At 35.6% G+C, this 20,928-nt stretch overlaps 1 protein-coding gene across 1 annotated transcript; it reads right to left on the reverse strand.

Annotated features, from left to right (window-relative positions):
- Positions 1–2,393: 2,393 nt before the first annotated feature.
- On the reverse strand, positions 2,394–9,598 carry LOC108197406 (aldehyde dehydrogenase family 3 member H1). The gene is made up of 10 exons (XM_017365015.2): positions 9,195–9,598; positions 8,161–8,229; positions 7,968–8,064; positions 6,256–6,462; positions 4,891–5,006; positions 4,701–4,805; positions 4,430–4,602; positions 4,257–4,347; positions 3,678–3,827; positions 2,394–2,804 (listed from the first exon to the last, which is right to left on the reverse strand). Exons 1-10 carry the CDS (start codon positions 9,492–9,494, stop codon positions 2,571–2,573), a joined length of 1,542 nt encoding a protein of 513 aa, XP_017220504.1. The 5' UTR covers positions 9,495–9,598; the 3' UTR covers positions 2,394–2,570.
- Between the last annotated feature and the right edge of the window lie 11,330 nt (positions 9,599–20,928).

The raw sequence follows: 20,928 nt of genomic DNA on the forward strand, positions 1-20,928 counted from the left end.
ATAATTCCTACAAATAAACTAACATGGGTATATAGAAATAAATTGGATGAAAGTGGAAATGTGACAAGAAACAAAGCAAGACTTGTTGCCAAAGGGTACTGTCAACAGGAGGGCATTGATTATGATGCACCTGTGGCAAGACTGGAGGCAATAAGAATCTTTCTTGCTTTTGCAGCTCATTGCAATTTCAAGGTATTCCAAATGGATGTTAAAAGTGCTTTTCTAAATAGAGAGTTGGAAGAAGAAGTGTATGTTGAATAGCTCCCAAGCTTTGAAGACTCAGAAATGGATGATTTTGTCTACAAGCTGTTCAAAGCTCTTTATGGCTTAAAACAAGCACCTAGAGCATGGTATGACACTCTGTCAACTTTCTTGCTGGTAAAAAAATTCACCAGGGGTGTTGTGGATAAGACGTTATTCTACAAGCACCATGGTGAAGACATCATCTTGGTTCAAATCTATGTTGATGACATCATTTTTGGATCAACAAATGAAGAGCTCTGTGAAAAGTTCTCATCTTTAATGAGGAACAAGCATGAGATGAGTATGATGGGAGAATTATCATTCTTTTTGGGATTACAAGTATACCAGAAAGAAGATGGAATCTTCATAAGTCAAGCCAAGTATGTAAAGGAGCTTCTTAAGAAGTTCAAGCTTGAAGATTCATCTCCTGCAAAGACTCTTATAGCTACTGCAACCAAGATAGATCAAGACCCTGAAGGAAAAAGGATAGACTCAAGCTTGTCTAGAGTAATGATTGGATCACTGCTCTACTTAACTGCAAGAAGAACAGATATCATGTTTGCAACATGTCTCTGTGCAAGATTTCAGGCTGACCCCAGAGAATCGCACATGATGGCTCTCAAAAGAATATTTAGATATCTAAAGTGGACTCCTAACTTGGGTTTATGGTATCCCAAGGGCACTGGATTTAAATTAATTGGTTATATAGATTCAAACTATGCTGGCTGTAGAATTGACAGAAAGAGCACAAGTGGAAGCTGTCAATTTCTTGGTGGAAGACTGTATTCATGATTTAATAAGAAGCAACACTCAGTTTCTCAATCAACTGCGGAAGCTGAATACATTGCTGTTGGAAGTTGTTGTGCACAAATTCTATGGATGCGGAATCAGCTAATGGATTATGGTCTTGTGTTAAATGGAATTCCTATCTTTTGTGATAACACAAGTGTCATGGCTATCTCTGACAATCCAGTTCAACACTCAAGGACGAAGCATATTGATGTGACATTTTATCCGGGAACATGTTGAAAGGGGGACTGTCAAGCTGATCTATGTTCCTACAGAAAAGCAACTTGCAGACATCTTCACAAAGCCATTGGATGAAACGACCTTCAACAGATTGGTGAGTAATCTTGGAATGTTGAACATGGTATGTTAAACTCACTAGTCTGTAAATTTTTTATTTTCTTTTGAAGCTTATGACAACAACTTGGAAACTTGCTCTCACGAGATATTTTCATTATATCTTATTTGGATTATTTGATTACTTGACAGTATGTGATTCGCATGAATATTTGTTTAATACTTATCTGTCTTGTTTTTAAATTTATCATTAAAAGACGTAATGATGTACATTTATTACGTGGTCTAATGTGATTAGACATTTACTGCACGCCTATTGGTTTTGTAGAGGTTGATATTGAGTTCCGAGGCGTTTCATTAATAAGAATTAAATGGGTAGATGTAAGGGTAATACACCTAAGTGTCTTTTGGTTAAAAGCCCTTATCAAGTTTGCCTATAAATAGAACCCACCTCTCAGTAGTTCTTCACATCTCTATATTGTTTGATGGTTTACAGATAAGGAGCTTATAAGAGAGGCTACCAAAATAGATGGAAGGGGAAAGACAAGTCACATGAGATAGTTTCCTTGTATTTTTGTGTTTATAAAGTATAGGAGGCATACAAAGACGGTAAAATTTTGACACCTGATATTGATGTCATTGTTGTATAAAATTTTGACACATGGTGGACTAAAAGAATATAGTTTTTGGTCATGAATATAGTTAAGTTCATTTTTCACAACAATGGACTTTTTAACCATCATTGAATTGAGTCGGATTCACCGATTCAATAGGATCTCTATAATGAATTATGTTTATTTGCCAAGTTCATTTTTCACAACAATGGACTTTTTAACCCTCATTGAATTGAGTCGAATTCACCGATTCAATAGGATTTTATAATGAATTATGTTTATTTGTCTTCGTTGAAACCAAATCAGATTGAATTTAATGCTGCATCTATATCTTTACGAGGATATTTTTTGACTCATATCACTAAGATTTTTCAAATTAAAACCATAGATATATCTTTAAAGAATATAATCCATACACGTTCCAAATGGAACAAATAATATGGGTGAAAAAAATTGATGCCAAGAAGTAAAAAGTAAATCTTAGGAGGAAAATACAAGTGATGGAAGATTGTTTAGTTGCTCAAACGAAACAAATATTATGTATATGAAAAATTGAATACCATCAGCAGATTTAGCCAAGAGAGACTAAAAAAACATGACAAATGAAACCACCAGAATACCATCTGCAGATTATGGCCAGCCCAATATAGCACGGAAAATGTCAAGAAAACTGCCATTCATAACAGCCTTCAGAAATCTCAACTTACGGGTTGTATATGGTGGGTACCTTTCAGAGGCATCTCCAAGATAACTTCGATACATAACTGCCTTCTTGTGACTGAAAGTGTCGAATGAAAATTTTCCATGGTATCCACCCATGCCACTCTCCCCAACTCCTCCAAAAGGTAAAGTGGGAACTGTAAGCTGCAACAAGTTTTTCAATCGTGCCTTAGTACCATGGTACATTAAACTTTGTGTGTGTGTCGGTTTCTCAACAGAGTAAACATGCATCCGTCTTGTCAGTGTTGTATGCATACATTACCAAGTTGAGTATGGATGTATAACATGAATTTTTTTCTTTAAAATGATACAAGAACAGAAGTTGAGTATGAAGGTTTATTTTGAAGCAAGCAGTAAGTCTTGCTCCAAAAAAGCCAGATAGTATGCAATATAAAAAAAATCTACTGCTTAAAATACTGAGACCCAAAATGTAAATTGCATAAATAAACCTTGTGAAAACAAATTCCTACCACTGTTTCAAGTTGTCAATTACATGCCTGAACTGTATAAGAGGAATATATAACATATTCTGGAAAGTAATCACTAAATACGAGAGAAAACCATAAGCAGTACATATAAATCATACTAGGTGCAATTTGTAATAACACAAAGAAAACCATGATGTAGAATTATGCATATGCATGTATATGAACTTGAATATAATATCACAAGGACTGTATACAAATACTGATCTAAGGAGAAGCCACGGAGAAAATTCTCTGTCACAATTATCCTCCCAAAGTAAAGAGAGGGAGAAAATGTTCCATACCCAATTTAATCATCTATTCCCACCAAAAACTGACGGAACTTAACTGACGTCTATTGATGATTTGAATTATTAACTCCTACCCAGTACACCCAACATTAAGTATCAGGTTGACAACCAGTTTCCCGCTAAACTCTGAAGCTAATCATAAATATGAACTTGATGCATGCACGAATCATCAGCACACATGATTATCAGCATTTGTATAAATCTCATATATAACATGTCGGTATTTAGAAAGATATACTTACATGTAAAGTAGTATCATTAATCAGTAAACCTCCTGCAGAGACATCACCCACAAACTTCTCCTTCAACTTCTTGTTGTTTGTAAATAAATATGCTGCCAGTGGTTTCGGTCTTGAATTAATTATATTAAAACTCTCTTCCAGACGATCAACCTTGTCAAAGCATAATAAAATCAAATTATCACAATTGATGCAAAACATATTTGAGGACTAAAATAGTATCAAACCTGTATCAACATAATCCATCTAATATTGATTCTAAAATTACATGAATGTTAATTGTTCGTAAGATAAAGCGGGAAAACAGAGGGCACGTGAACAATTTTGGATGGAGACCAAAAGGGAATGAATTTTTTCCACTTATTGCTTTCTTATGGGAAAGACATAATTCAAGCCCATCTTATAATGTTCACACATATCATTGTATAGCAACAACCTAAATTCAGTTATTACCATTCTACCAACCTTTTTGGCAAAAGCTTAGCTTACAGTACTAAATTATTGATTGAAAGGAGATATAGCTTTTAAAATTCAAGGGAATACTGAATAATATTTATCAGTTAATCGATTAGGATAATTTACCGTCACAATAGCAAGTAAAGGACCAAATATTTCTTCATTCATGATTAGAGAATCTTCCGGGACATCTAGCAATATAGCTGGAGCAATCTTGCTGTAATGACAAAGAGAATGTTCATAATCTTATTCATGTAAATCATAGGAGATACAATGTACAGAAATGCAGTCAAACTCACAGGTTGACTATGTCCCTTTGACCTCCATGAACAATTTTACCAGATACCTTATCATCGTCCAATAATTTAATCAACCGATTAAAGTGATTAGAGTTCACAACACGAGACAAGTCATCTGATTTCAGTGGCTCCTCCCCGTAGAATTTTAGCAACTGAAGTTTCAGACTATCTACCTGGTGAAGATGATGACATCAAAGATATATAGGGAGATCAGTAGATCAGTACTTTCAACTTTGACAATATTGACTATCTCAAGGATTAGAGTTCTTACCAATTTTGGGGCAAAATCTTTTGTTGTTATAATGTAATCCGGAGATATGCAGGCTTGTCCATTGTTGCATCCCCACTTTCCTGAGATAATACGCCTTGCTGCAATCTTAAATATAAACAGGAATTTACCATTACAAATAACGACACAGCCAGTAGTAGTGGACTATGAAACAAAGAGAGTGTCTTCTAACTTTTAGATCAATGTCTGAATCAACAATAATAGGAGATTTTCCTCCAAGCTCTAAGACAACAGGTGTAAGATGCTTTGCTGCAGCAGCTAATACAATACGTCCAACTTTTGAGTTTCCTGCAAAAGTACTTTGCGCATTACAATCATAGCCAGGGACTTAAGTCAGGAAAAATAAAGGTTTTACAATTATAGAAGAAAATAATTAATAAAGCTTGTCCTTTTGAAAGGCTTCAACCCAATTAAGCCCAGCCCTGGTCTAGTTGGGCAGGGACAAGGAGAACTTGGTTATTATTACAGTACTCAATGAAGAAAAATGCAAATCAACAGGCATGGACCACCAGTGTATTGGTGGTTCTGACGGCCTATATACACCAATTAGTACTGGAGATTAATATGACCAACTAGAATGCAAAGGTCCTGGAGAACTTTAAGTGAAAGAATTACTTAAAGATTTTGACGTATAATAGAAGCATCGTGTATATTTTTAAGGTACGAAAGATACAGAAGGGTAATTTTGACAAAGACATAAAAGACCACACAGATAAAGAAGTGAATAGAACCTTGGTCAAAGGACCTGGAAGGAGGAGGGGGTTTCAGTACTTGACTTCAGTCCATAAAACAAATTTACGAGAATATTTTTAATGTTAACCACTATTGCAATGTTTCCGAGTCTATTAAATATGCATGCCCTGTAAAGCAATTCAACTGTGCCCCATGTTTGTTTCATGGGATAAAGTATGAGATAAGACTATGGTCCTTTAACTTTTCCAGTCCCATGTTTGTTTTGAAACATCTTAGTCCAAGGATTAAACAATTTAGTCGAGGGATTATAATCCTTTTTCCAGTCCCATGTTTGTTTTTGGAGTAAAGGATATAAATATAATCCTCCCTAATACTATATTTGAGGAAGTATCATTGAATCCTCTAAACTTGAACTCCTCACCACAATCCCATGTAAAACAAACATAGGATTAGCAAATTTAAAGGATTGTAGTCCTATCTCTTGAATCATCCCTCAAAACAAAATAGAATAAAAGTTTAAAGAATTATAATCCAATCCTAAACATAAATTTTCAAACAAACAAAGGATGGGGTAACTTAAAAAATTGGAATCCTTTAGAATTAATAATGAAGAGACAATAATCCATGGACTCTTGACCAGGGATTATAAAACTTTAAACAAGCATGGCCTTAGTGTAAAAGCAGCGAGAGCATAATTTTGGCGAGGGTTCAGTAGCCGAGATCTCGACTCAAATGCATGCGTTGATTGCATTGTGTATATATTGACGTCTAATAATTTTTACAATTAAAAGTTTATCTAATGCCATGTTATAAAGGGTAAAAATGAGTAAGAACTTGAGAAAACCTGTATAGAGTATCTTGTCCCACTTTTGCTCCAGAAGAACTGATGTTTCAGGAATAGCACCCTCTACAACTTTTACAGCTGAGCTATCCATGTATTCCCCTATATATTTTGCGAGCAATGAAGATGTGGCTGGAGAAACTTCTGATGGTTTCAAGACCACGGTATTTCCTGCTGCAATAGCTCCAATAACTGGATCAAGAGACAGCACTGCAAATGGAAACATATTTTGCGAGCAATTAGGTATGATTCATCTACAATTTCAGCTACAAGCACAGGGTTTCTTTAACCCAACAATCATGGGATATCTTAATGTGACGTCATGTCGGGTATTATATTTGGTTTGATTTTGAGTGCTTCTCTTTCTTTTGAAAATTAATTTTATATATTTATTTACAATATATATTTAAATTTTTTCATTTGCCGACTTTCCGTATCCCTATAATTTTGACTTTACCGAATTCCCGTACCAAGCACCCCCGCTCCGCACCCACACCTGCACCCCCACCCATGCATAATAGGCCATACCGTACCATACAGACATGAAGGAGCAAAAATGAAAAAGATGAATACTCTGATACCAACAATAAGAGAAAAAACGCTGATCATGCATTTTTGAATGTGCAAGACTCAAGCATTAGAGAATATGTCAGGAATTATAGCTTTTAGTAAATAGAAACAGACTTTTAAATAGACTCAGACTTTTATAAGTTTTGAAGAACTGATATGCATAATAGCACATCAGATTCTTAATGTAAAACTTCTATCAAACAAAGTTATCAAGAAAGTATAAGAAACAAACCCCATCCCAATTCTGTGCGCCAACACCCAAACCTCTTCCATATGCAAGAGACCCCAACTAATCTCCTTTTTTAAAGGATAATAATGCTCACGATAAAACCCAAAGACATATTCTTTTCCTAATTAGGTTTGCTGACCTGTAAAAGGCCATCAGGCAACCAAGAAGCAAACTGCGGTTTGAGCAGCGAAACCGAGCATTTGCAGATTGGAAATTATTGAAATTAGTCAAGGTGGGAAAACTCCAGTTGCTGACAATGGGGCGGGCAGACCATGACAAACATTTCTTAATTATCCTTCCCTAGAGGAACAGAGGTGCACCATATCTATTGTATGTTGTACTTATAATCTCTCATGCTTTTGTCCACTGACATTGAATATCTAGAGTATGCAGCTTGATTTGGAAAAGTCTACTAAATGGCTTAGTCAAATATAGCTAACTGAACCCGTCAATATATTTATTTTCCATCATCTAGTAGGTATTATACAAACTTTGAACATGGAGGCATCTTCCTAGTTCCCATAACAGTTATATGTTTCAGTGACAAGTGATAATTCAAGGTTTATACAAGAAAAGCTGGCATTGTGGTAATCAAGGAATGGAGCTCAAAGAAGAACACAATCCTACTCGCATCCTACATATATATGCATATTCAAATTTGATGTTTAAGGAGATCAGACAAACAAATAGTATGTCTCTTTTCTGCTCGGATTGAGGACATTGTAGGCAAGTTTACTTCATTCACCATGAACTACCTCTAGAATACGAGTAAAAAAAGAGAGTGACCCAAGTTTGACCTATATATCAATTTCAACTTACAACTATAGAGCTGAAGATCATTTTTCTTAAACTTTATTAGCAAAATATAATTCATCAGAAGGTCAAAACATGAACATGAGGAGAAGCTTCAACATACAGAAAGGATAATTCCACGCTGATATGATTAATACAACTCCGAAAGGTTCTGCCACGATTTCTGCACTCGAAGGAAATGTTACTAATGTTGTACCAACCTGTAAATTAAACATATTGTCATTCATAATGTTTCACTTCAATAAGCATTGTAAACAACATCTTTCAATCAGAAGTACAGTTCGAAAAGGGATTACTTTTTCTGGCTTCATCCAACGTTTAAGTTCCTTAATTGCCAATTTACATGATGTCTTGATCAACCATATCTGTGTAATAACAAAGAACCATAGCTTAGGACATCAGAGATTCTATCAGATGTATGCTAATTAGTTCAACAAAAGATATAACTAAAAAGAAGGAGGGGATATAAAAAGTCTCTTTGAGTTATATTAGCATCTTCCAAATTACCTGGAAACTTTAATATTCTTCAGAAAGTAAGTGGTTAAGCCTTTTTATCCATATTCTGTGAGTCAATTGACATGTTTTAAGGTAAAGGGATCATATGAAGATCCCTGTAGGAAGTTTCCGAGGACTCTAAACAGAGGACCTAAATTTTAGGTAAGCCCTTCATGAGTTGACATATATCGGAAACTTTGAACACTTACAATGAATTTGTCAACAAAAAAAAAACTTGAGCAAAGGCATATATGGTTTTTAAAAGCTCCAAACTATTGAGTTAAGCACCTCTATAATGTTCCCGTACGTATTAAATATCTGTTTTTGTGGTGATTTTGTCATCAGATGGAGGCGTGTATGCAAAATTGTACAATAGCTTTGCAAACCATCCTAAACAAGCCTTTTATAAAAACAAAAAGACTCCACATATATGACACCAGAAGTAGCCATATATTTTTTTTTTTTTTTGACTAATATGACCTATAGCCTTACAATTGAGTATCTGTTCTTAGACAATCTCGAGTTGAGCCGGCGTCGAACCCAGGACATGGGTCAACAGAGGATAAACCCTTAACCACCGGGTTATCCAAACGTGCTCGAAGTAGCGATATTGAAGCATTCGCAGAGTATGTAGTTGTGATGTGCAATAAATGCTCAAGAAACAAGCATATACATTACATTTATTATAAGATGATGATGATGAGAGAGGTGTAGTGTACGTAATCTCCATGCAGAAAAGAAAAAAGAAAGATAGTCTAAACTAAAATCATCGAAAAAAATAAAATCATAGAAGAAGCAAGCAGAGTAAAAGGGTTGAAAAAGAATTTCGATGGACCTCATGGACAAAGGATTCGAACTCGGGCTTGGAGATATCGGAGTGAAGAGCCTGAAGAATCTCGGGTTCATGAAACTCGGCAATCTTGAGAAGATTATTGAGCTGGCAGATCCTCCATTCATAACTCTTGGTTTTACCAGTAGAGTAAGTCTCCCTCAATTCTTTCATCATCACCCTCGCTGACTCTCCATCAAACTTGGAATCATTATCCATCTCTCTCTCTGTCTCTTTCTCTTTCTCTCTCTCTATCTCTTTCTCTATCTCTATCTCTCTTTCTTTGTTTATATATGCAGATCGCATATATCTCTATCTTTAGTATCTGTATCTTTTTATATAAACTACCGTCTCCTTGTTTTATACCATCTTAAACTTGTACTTGCCGCAGCCGCAGGCCTTTTACTCTAATTATTATTATTATTCAATTGCTAGCAAGGTAGGATTCTTTCCAGGGTGGCGTGTCACAATATATAAAAAAAAAAATTAATAATATAATTTAGGGAAAGACTCCAATTTCTCTCTTTTTTTTTTCTTCATATTACTAATAATAAGATTCTTAGATATATTTTGAGAACGACATTTGGGAGAGTTAACGTAACTTTATCTTTTATCATATTACGGTATCATACGAGAGTTAAGTTCTATGGAGTACATAAAAATATTGGAGTATTGGAGTACATATCATAATTTTTCAGTTTGATCCTATATAATATCTTTGATTATCCAAATTTTGATATAATCTATCATTTATAAGTTGCCTTGCACATAATTGTCAATTAATCATTAGTATCTTTCAACTTTAACAAGTATTAAGATTATTGTTTTGCTTATTAGTTATATTGCAGAACATAGAGTCCTATGATTTATAAAAGTAATTATTCTACCATTTGATCACGATGTTTATGTTACAGAACATAATGTGCAGGTTGTCAAATATTTACAAATATTATTGGACAAAAAAAATTGAAATTTAGATGACTAGATTATATTTTATCAAACTTTGTACTCCAATACTCCAATTTTTTTTTACTCCATTGAACTTAACTAATCATACGATATTATTACGTTAATTAATATGGTATATCTTAACGGAATATATTGCACGTTACTTACCATAAAATACGTATATTCATGAGATTGTGAATTCATGATTTTATTCGGAGTTGGGGCGTGAGTGATGGCAGACTACAGAGGTTTATGAGAATTAAAGACGTGGGTGTTTAGGTGGGGTTAAGTTAGAAGCACTTATTCGTATTGTTTTTATAGAAAGTTGAAAAATACTTATAAAAAGTTAAGATTTCTAACATCTGTTTCATGAATTCTTCTTTTTTTTCCCCAAATACTTTAATCACTTATAAGTTTTAGGTAACTTCTATTTCACTTTTTTTGCTTTAGAAACACTTATTTTAAACTCATCCAAACGTCCCCTAAATTCCGTAACTCTGTGTACATGTGTATTGACAAAAAAAGTGGTATTCAATTATTTATTATAAAATTATTATCAAACTATTCAACATTAATCGGGGAACAAATTCTTGACTATATAAATTAGTGAATTAAATACTTTTTTATGAAAGATTGACGAGTTCAATTTTGATTGACGAATTTATTTACATTATCTTGATTTTGATTCTTATTATAGTTTATGTTTATAGTTGAATTTTCGCATTCCTTAGAGTTTAGGAGACTATGGCATAACAAAAAGTAAAAGTTGGGTCAACTCCTGCAACAATATGAATCAAAGTGTTAGATGTATCAGCTCATCAACCAACAGCGCTTGCGTGTTTCCTCAGATTTTGTACAAACACCGGCTTGTGTTCATACTCCAACGATGGCAACTGCGGGATCGGACACGGTTTCCGGATATCCAAACCCGATTTATTATATTTCGAATCGGTTCAAATCTAAATATATAAAATGAAGATCCAAATCGTATCTATCAGATTTTTTAGAGTTTCGGTTCGGGTTAAGGTTTAATTAGAATATTTAAAGAAATAAAAAATCATATGCTTAAGAAGAAATGTGATGATTGGTCTTTTTTTTTCTTCAAAATATAGAAATATAAAAAAGGCCACTATATGTTTCATATAGTACAATAAACATTGAAACATGTTAAATTAATTGTTTACAATCATTCAACTTATCGTTTATATTTGTATTATATTTTAATTATTTAATGCACGGTAATTACGAAAAATACAGTGAAATGAATGTAAATTTTGTATCGGGCATAAAAATTAAGTAAAATGTTAACATACATACCTAATAATTCATAATATGTCAATATAGAGTAAAGTTCTATGGAGACTACTTTTTTTGGAGACCGTCGAGACCGTTTATGTTCTTCAAGTAAAATATGCATAAAAATATTGAAAAACTCATAATTTTGAAAATTATGTTGTACAAAGATCATTGTATCATTTAAAATCTTGAATATCATGTATGTTTTGCATGTAGAATATTATATAATATTTTATCCTGCGGAATATGTTTAGTTTGCATAACATACACATTCTACTTATTAAACATAGATGTTCATCAATAATTTTAATGAATTGGTGATATTTCTTCACAATATAATGTATTCTGCAGTATTTTGATTTGCAAAATTATGAGTTTTGTAATGTTTTTATGCAATATTTTACTTGCAGAACATAAGTGGTCTTTACGGTCTCCAAATAAAGTAGTCTCCATAGAACTTTACTCTGTCAATATATATAATGTATTTAACTCTCTCTCTCTCTATATATATATAATATTTTGTATCTAAATTTTTATTGGGTTTCAGGTTCGGATTTGGTTTGAATCGGGTTTCGGATTTTGGATCGGGTTTCAGTTGGGAATATTTGAGATCCATATACAAATTCAAAAAAAATCGGATTCGGGTAGATCCAATTGGTTCGGAACGGGTCGGGTGAAACTGTCCTCCCTCCGCACTCCTGCTTAGTAATTTTCTCATCTTCCACTTCTATATATTAAACTCTAAAGGCAAAAAAGTCAACTAAGAATTATAAAAATTACAATTGTTTTCTTTTATATTAGAAAATTGTAAAAATGACGTTTTCTAGTATTTTTACTAAAAATTGTTAAAATCAATCAATCATCAATTTTAATATATACTTTATATGAAGGAGAAGTGAGGGGCGTTGATAGGATGCCCATAATCTGAAAAAACCGATTAAACCAACCCAATCCGCCTCTAATTTTAGCTGACCCAACCCGATTATTACACCGAACTTTTAATGGGTGAAACACTAAAAAAACTCGAATTAAATAGGTTGGGTTAGGGTTTTGATAATTTTTAACCCATTCCAACCCGACATATATTATGTATTAATGAGGCGTACTACTAGTTTACTAATTGACATAGAAGTTAATATTTTTTAAAAATTAATATGTTACATACTTAAATTATGAATTATATTTAATATATTGATGTTCAATCTATATGTAATGTAATTTAGTTTTTTAGATTGTAATGTATTTTGATGTGTATATGTGTGATAAATTGTATAATTGCATACTAGATTAAGTTAGCTCGTGATTTTGATTCTTAGACTTCTAAGTTATTTTATCACTGACCAACAAATACAAATATATATTACACTAAATTCTATTTTATAATTAACCCGATCAACCCAACTAACCCGATCAAGCCGAACCAACACAACCCGAATTTAAAAAGGTTTACGATGGGTTCAAATTTTATAAAACTAATCTAATTGGGTTGGTTTACTAATTTGCTAGCAACCCGCCCAAATCGACCCGCAAGCACCCCTACGCGTTGAGGTGGCGTCTCTAGGATAGCTATTGTAACGTCTGTAATATTTGACTTATATATATATATTACAGTATTTCATTTTGGTGATATATTAAATATCGTGTTTTAATTGCCAAACTATGTGAATTGACTCGTTCATTGTTACATGACTTTCGTATATCGTTAAAATGTACTTGTATGTTATTTGACGAATAATTCTCGCTACGCGATTAAATAATATTACTAGTTGCGACGGTTTTGACTTTATAGTAATAAAAGTGATCGTTGTCGCTACCCGATTTAATAATAATAGATATTGATACAATTTAGTAATATTTGATAAATTGCGAGTAGCCAATAAACTTTAACTTGTAAAATAGCGTTTGGCATATATATTCTTCTCGAGATTTTACGTGTATTATATTCGTGTTTTATATTTATGTGAAATGTGATTATTAGAGCTCTACTTGTAATATTCCTTTTAAAATTCATTCCTTGTTCAAAATTTGTGAAAACTATTTTATTAAACTTCTAAAATCTCATATTATTTGTGATATTAATTTCATGATTTATCGATTTGTACTTTAATTATCAAAACTCTTTCTTTTAATACTCTTTTAATCACACTTTTATTAATTATCAAATGTCTATATTACCCTTGCATGCATTTTACACTAACACTTGAGGAGAGGACAAGCTAGTCATTTCTACACCCCACTACCACTTTCTAGTCAAAAGGAGAGTCAAAACAAGTGCTTGACTCCACTTGTCACATAACCACACACCCAACCAAACCCTCTTCTCTCCCTCACTTCTCTCCCTCTCTCACATTCGGCCGAGCTCACCCCCTCCCCCATCTCCACCATTTCTTTCATTTTCTTTGAGATTTTAAGCTTTGCAAGCCAAGTTCTTCACAACTCAAGCTTGATACTTCAAATTCTAGGTGAGATCTTACTTGCATGTGTGGTTTGGAGCCGAAATGGGGCTTTAGTCCTTATGGACTTAGAGTCACCATTTTGGAGGTTCCTATATGATGATCTTGATGTGTTTTTGGTGAGGTTTTATATCTCTTTTTGGCCAAAAAGCATTTGTTTATCACCCTCGGCAATGAACTTTAAGAGAGCCGAAGGGAATGGTTTGTTTTAGCATTTTCATTCGAAATTTATGATGTTTTGTTTATGTTTTAAGTGATTTTGATCTTCTACTATGAGTATGTTAAGTATTAGAGCTTGCATGTTGAGATTTGCTTAAGTTATATGAATATGATAGTGATACCATGACCCCTACATTCGAATGGATGCCATTTGTGGTAACTTGGAGTTTTTGTGTGATTTCGGTTAATGCATGTCATGATTTTTGTGAGATATGGTTAGTTCTTGACATATATGATAGTTTACAATGATGAACAAGGGTTATTTGTGAGAATTGCCATGTGTTATATTCGAATTTATGCACTTGTATGCTTCAAGAAATTCTGCTCTGTTTTGCTTCATAAATGCCTCGGTTTTGTGCTTTTAGATGGATAAATTTTGTGATATCTTGCCTTGTGTGACTAGTAAGTAGGTGTATGTATATTGTAGAGTAGGATTGTGGCTTGGTGTGTTGGTATATGGAGTTTTGGAGGGTGTTAAGGTGGAAGGAGTCACACACACACCATGGCAGATTTTTGCACCTTAGAAACCATGAGAATTGGATGTGTCATGCTTAGGCCCTCATAGGCCCAAGTCTCCTGGAGTTGGGACTTGATGTATACAAGTCTCCAGTAGCTTTAGAAGTCACAAAAACCATCATTTACATAGATGCACCCACACATTTCAGGTTACACCCCAGAACAGGGCACAATTGTGTCATTTGCACTTTTGAGGGTTAAAAACCTTGTCATTGTTGAGGCCCTCATGGGGCCTTGATTTAGATAAGTTTAGGGAAATCTTAGGAAGCTATTTGAGTCATTGGATTGGTGTAGTGAGTGAGTTTAGTGAGTTTCAAGTTGGTAAAGTCAGGGCAGTCCACACAGCATGTCAGGGTGTTCTGTGCCAACTTGGCATGGAGGCCCAAGGAGGCCTGAGCAAAGCCTTGGTGTCATTCCAAGTGCACAACTTAGATTTAAGTCTTAGGTATCCAGAGGAGTCACAATTTCACCAATGCAAATGGTGGAAACACTTGTTTTTGCCAAAACCCCCAGGAGGTGTCAAACTGCCAAGGCAGAATGGTCACTTTAAGTACACTAGTTTTTAAGGACCCATTTAGGCAAGGCCTTTGAGTCACACCACTTCATAATGTTAGCTTAGGATCATATTAACCTTTAGAAGTCAGTTTAGAGTGAATACCTTAAGTGGAGATGCCTCATTTCCACTAAAGAACACAAGTGTCACACATGGAGCCATACCTTAGAGTTCACTTAAGATGCATTGCATTTGAGTGTGTCATCAGTGAGGCCTTGACCTCATATTGAGTCCATGAGTTATTTTTAAGTCATATTAGATAGTGCAAGTTAGTTTAAGTCAATTCACTTAGTGTAGATGCATTATTTTTACCAAGGCACCCAAGTGTCGCCAAGGTAAGCATACTAGTGAGTCACTTAGGTTGCACTTCACTTGTAAGTCTTGGGAGGTGAGGTACAAGTGTGCCTTACTATTAATTGGTTAAGTTAAGGTCAGTAGAGTATAGTTAGGAGGTATTGGTCTTAGATCTTATGTGTTACTTGATTAATTGCTTAAGTGATTTAAGTATAGTTGGAGGATTACTAAGTGATAATAGTTAAGTAACTAAATGCCATGCTTTACTTGTTATGTGCATTACTTGATGATTATGTTACTTGTTTTAATTAAGTTTTAAGTGTATATTTATTATATATGTATATATATATATATATATATATATATATATATACACGAAAGGGTAGTTAGTGACGAGGATACTATTAATTATAGGTGCAAGTAGGAGGCCAGGCAAGGAACCCCTAGAAGCATCTATACAAGAGTTCAGTAAGCTTTATCCAGGCAAGTGAAACTCTTCTTTATACTTGCTTTGTAATTGTATACCCTGTGAACGTTGAATTACTGTTTACATAGAATTGAATTACTTTATCACCCCTCATGATCATAACTTTGGATTCCAATAATACCCTTAATAATTGAATTACCTTTTTCATATAATATCACCTTACAACCACATGATTATACTCCAATAGTCCCTTGATGAATAATGAGAACCTGATACCCCACATTAAACTGAATTATCTCATTTGGAACCCTGATCTTAATAACATCCTTTACTTTAGAAAGATTACTTGTATTTTGAAAACACCCTTGCTTATAACTTGTCTTTGATCAAGACCCCTTTTTGAAAATGATTTGATTTGAAATGACCTTAAAAGGAATTGGATAATAATTTATTAAGACTGAGGCGCCAGTCAATTTTTGCAGCATCTGTAGCGGGGAGCCTGATGTCTGTTTATGGCCAATGTGTGCCGAGGATCCTCCCTGGTTGAATCACTTTATGTGGTTCGGAGCTTGGCCGATCACCCCTCAATGCTCGTAGCGCTGTGTGTTTCCAATTCCAATAAATTGATATCCCACATTGCACCTTTACTTGTGTTTATACCTTGTGATATCTGTTGTTGCTTTTGCACTTGTTATCTTGCATATTGTGAACTGTTATATATATACTGCTTTCACTTTCTGAGCTTTTTGCTCATATATATATTGTTGTTGTATAACCCTTCAATGAAACCCGAGAATGGCCCGATTCAAGCAGACCGCTCGTAAGACCACCTCAGGCAATGGGATTGCATATCACCGTATGATGGAGCAGGTTGGGAACTCGTAGTTCCCTAGTGGTTATCTTTTGAACTTTTGGGATTTAAAAACTGTAGTAATGACTCAGACTTAATTTGGATTTTAATTTGGGTTGTAATAACTTTAGTTGTTGTTCATACTCATTCCTGGTGATCCGGGGATCGTGGATTTAGATTTTAGTTCTAATATTTCATAACTCTATAATTCTAGTTTATTTATCGTTTACGCATGCTTTAGTCGGTTATTTACGTTGGGTCCGTCACAGTTGGTATCAGAGTGACAGGTTTGAGTCACTGAACAACATAGGATAAATGAACATAAGATAGGAATTAGAGGTTAAGATGAACTTAGATCACGTGGGACTTGGGGCGTTAGAATCTTTTAAGTTTTCTCACCCTTTTGACTATAACCACGTATATATATATATAACTGTTGGCAGGCATCGTCATCTTCTAGTCCCGGATTCCCGGCTACTGTTCCGTTCCCGCTTTACGAGCAGATGGTGAGGCTTACTGACCGACTCGAGGGCCAGAACACGATTCTCCAGCACCGGATTGACCAGCTGTACCGTGAGGACTTTGATGATGAGGGCAACCGTCCCCGTTTGATTGCTAGGGTCGAGGAGATCATTCGCATGGCCGAGGACCGTTTGGCAGCTATTCCACCCTACCGCGAGCGTGAGAGCCGTATCACTTTGACCGCCATTACTGACGAGCTCCGCCGTGTGATTAGCAGTCTCCGTGAGCCAGTTGCCAGTCCACCAGCTTCACCAGCATCATCACCATCCCCCTAGACTACTCCTTAGTCTATTTACCTTTATTATCATGTTATCCGTACTTTGACTTTCATTCATACTTTGTACCCCCGGATTGTTTCGAGAAGACTTTTATTTGCACTTTATTTCCGTTCGTACTGTTCCGTACTTATCATTTGAATTAATGTCTAATTTCGCACTTTGACTATCTATCCCGTATTGTCGTCATATTGTCATTATATATACCATGCTTAGATAGAAATTGCCATGTTAAACCCTTTAGAGCTTGATCATGCTTAAACTTTTCCAATATACCATGATTGTGACCTTGATTGAATACTTATACTTTTGCAATATGATACCTTAGACTCTAATAATACACACACACATACCTCGATGCCATAATAATAACCATAAACCGTTACCATGTGAATAACTCTTGAATAATACCTTTGTACCCAATATTTCCCTTTGATATAACTTGTATGCATATATTGAACTGTGAATAAACTTTCCTTGTCTACATTCAGAATCATGCCTCCTCGAAGAGCCCGCAACACCAACAATGAAAATACCGAAGAACCACCACCAACCTTGGCTCAACTTATGCAACTTCTTCACCAACAATCTGTTACCCTTGCTCAACAACAACAACTACTCCAACAACAACTCCAGCAACAACAACAAGCACCACCACCACCTACTACTTTCAAATCTTTCCAAGCTGTGAAACCACCCGAGTTCCGAGGAACTCAAGACCCTGTTGAAGCTCAATCCTGGCTAAAGGAGATGGAGAAGGCTTTCACCTTGGCTGTTGTGACCGATGATAAGAAGGTTGAGTATGCGTCATATTTTCTGAAAGACGAAGCAAATTACTGGTGGGAGTCAGCCCGTGCTTTAGAAGAAGGAGATGTTATTGCTTGGGATAGATTTAAGAAGATCTTTCTAGACAAGTATTTTCCAAGGTATATGCAAACTCAAATGGAGTTGAAGTTCTTTGAATTGAAGCAAGAGGGAATGACTGTTGGGGAATATGAAAAGAAGTTTACAGAATTGGCAAGGTTCGTGGGAGATTATGTGGACACGGACGAGAAAAGAGCGAAGAGATTTCAACAAGGATAGAAGCCTTGGCTACGAAGCAGAGTGGCTACTTTTGAATTGGCCACATATGCTGAAGTGGTCCAGAAGGCAATGGTAATTGAAGGAGAAAGTGATCGGAACCAGAAGGAGAAGGACAACAAGAAGAGAAAGTTTGTGAGTAATGGTGAAGGTTCGGCTCAAGGGAGCCAAAAAGGGAAGAATTTCAAGAAGTTTGGAGTTCAGAATCAAGGAGGTCCCCGAGGATTCAAGAAAGGTGATAATAGGAACGTGAGGAAGATTCAAGGACCAAGTGGTCAAAGGAGTCAACAAGCAAATTCAGAATGCAAGTTTTGCAACAAGAAGCACACGGGAAATTGTAATAAGGCTGATATTGTCTGTTTCAAGTGCAACTCGAAGGGTCATTATGCGAACGAGTTCCAGAACCCGAAGCCTTCTGTTACCTGTTTCAAGTGTGGAAAGACCGGTCACGTGTCAAGAGATTGTAAAGCTCCTAGAACCAGCAGGTTGATGCAATTGGCAGCTACCCCTTACAATCAAGGAATGACATCTTCTGCTCCGATTCTGCAACTACCTTCTACTCAAGTTTTTGAGTCTGCAACTCCTGTTTTCCATCCCTCTTATCCGGCTCAAGCAAGGACATTCAACATGAATATCAAAGATGCTGTTCAGAGTTCTGAGGTTGTGGCATGTACGCTTTCTGTCAACAACAACCATGCTAAAGTGCTATTTGATTCTGGAGCTACTAGATCTTTCATATCTGAATCTTTTATTGGCAAGTTGAATTGTGGAATTGAACCGTTAGTTGAACCATTATCTATCATTGTTGCTAATCAAGAACAAGTATCTGTTAGAAGTATTTGCCCCCGGTGTACTATAGAGATTTCTGGCTTTAGTTTTCCTGCTTCTCTTATACCTTTTCGATTAGGAGAATTTGATGTTATATTAGGTATGGATTGGTTAGCGGAAAATGGTGCTCAAATAGACTGTAAGAAGAAGAAGATAATCCTTAAGTCTCCTCAAGGCAAGAAAGTAGAGTTTAAAGGGCAGAAACAAACTAAGACATTCTTGACGATAATTCAAGCTAAGAAGTTGTTAAGGCAAGGTTGTGAAGGTTATTTGGCTCATGTAATTGATAGATCTAAAGAGACGCCGAATATAGAAAGCATTCCGATAGTTAATGAATTTCTTGATGTATTTCCTGACGATCTTCCTGGATTGCCTCCCGACCGTCAAATTGAGTTTTCTATCGACTTAGCACCCGGCACGGAACCAGTTTCAAAGCAACCGTATCGAATGGCGCCGGCAGAAATGAAGGAGTTGGCCAAGCAATTGCAAGAATTGTCAGACAAAGGAGTTATAAGGCCGAGTGTATCCCCGTGGGGAGCTCCAGTTCTTTTTGTGAAGAAAAAGGACGGAAGCATGAGATTGTGCATCGACTATAGAGAATTGAACAAGTTGACAATCAAGAATAGGTATCCTTTGCCTCGTATCGATGACTTATTTGATCAACTCAAAGGAGCAACTTACTTTTCGAAGATTGACTTGCGTTCAGGATATCATCAATTGAAGATTAAGCCGGAAGACATCCCAAAGACCGCTTTTAGAACTCGGTATGAGCATTACGAGTTCCTGGTTATGGCATTTGGATTGACAAACGCACCAGCCGCCTTCATGGATTTGATGAACCGTGTATTCAAGAAGTATTTAGACAAGTTCGTCATTGTATTCATCGACGATATTCTCATATACTCGAAATCTGAAGAGGAACATGCTGAACACCTGAGGATAGCTTTGGAAACACTAAGAAAGGAGAAGTTGTATGCAAAGTTCTCTAAATGTGAATTCTGGCTACGAGAAGTGCAGTTTTTAGGGCATATTGTTGGAAGTGAAGGTATTCGAGTGGATCCAGCAAAGATAGAAGCTGTGATGAATTGGGAAAGGCCGAAGACCCCAACTGAAGTTAGAAGTTTCATGGGATTGGACGGATATTATCGAAGGTTTGTGAAGGATTTCTCGAAGATTGCAGTACCGTTGACAAGATTGACTCGGAAGAATGAGAAGTTTGAATGGACCGACAAATGTGAAAAGAGTTTTCAAGAGTTGAAACAGAAGTTAGTCACCGCTCCAGTTCTAGCTTTGCCAGATGATCAAGGAGATTTTGTTATCTACAGTGATGCGTCGTACAAAGGATTAGGTTATGTCTTAATGCAACACGGGAAAATGATAGCCTACGCGTCAAGACAACTCAAGCCACACGAACAAAGATATCCGACTCATGACTTGGAATTGGCAGCAATTGTGTTTGCTTTGAAGCTTTGGAGACAC

This window comes from Daucus carota, chromosome 3, assembly GCF_001625215.2.
Source record: "Daucus carota subsp. sativus chromosome 3, DH1 v3.0, whole genome shotgun sequence".
Lineage (NCBI taxonomy): Eukaryota > Viridiplantae > Streptophyta > Magnoliopsida > Apiales > Apiaceae > Daucus > Daucus carota.

What these genes read in the sequence shown, in the direction of transcription:
- LOC108197406 (XM_017365015.2), bottom strand. Translation starts at nt 9,494, where the DNA reads ATGCGATCTGCATATATAAACAAAGAAAGAGAGATAGAGATAGAGAAA. An exon ending in AGCGTGGAATTATCCTTTCT is followed by an intron (nt 6,463 to 7,967) that starts GTATGTTGAAGC and finishes TTCCATTTGCAG; the next exon opens with TGCTGTCTCTTGATCCAGTT. An exon ending in TTAATGATACTACTTTACAT is followed by an intron (nt 2,805 to 3,677) that starts GTAAGTATATCT and finishes AACTTGTTGCAG; the next exon opens with CTTACAGTTCCCACTTTACC.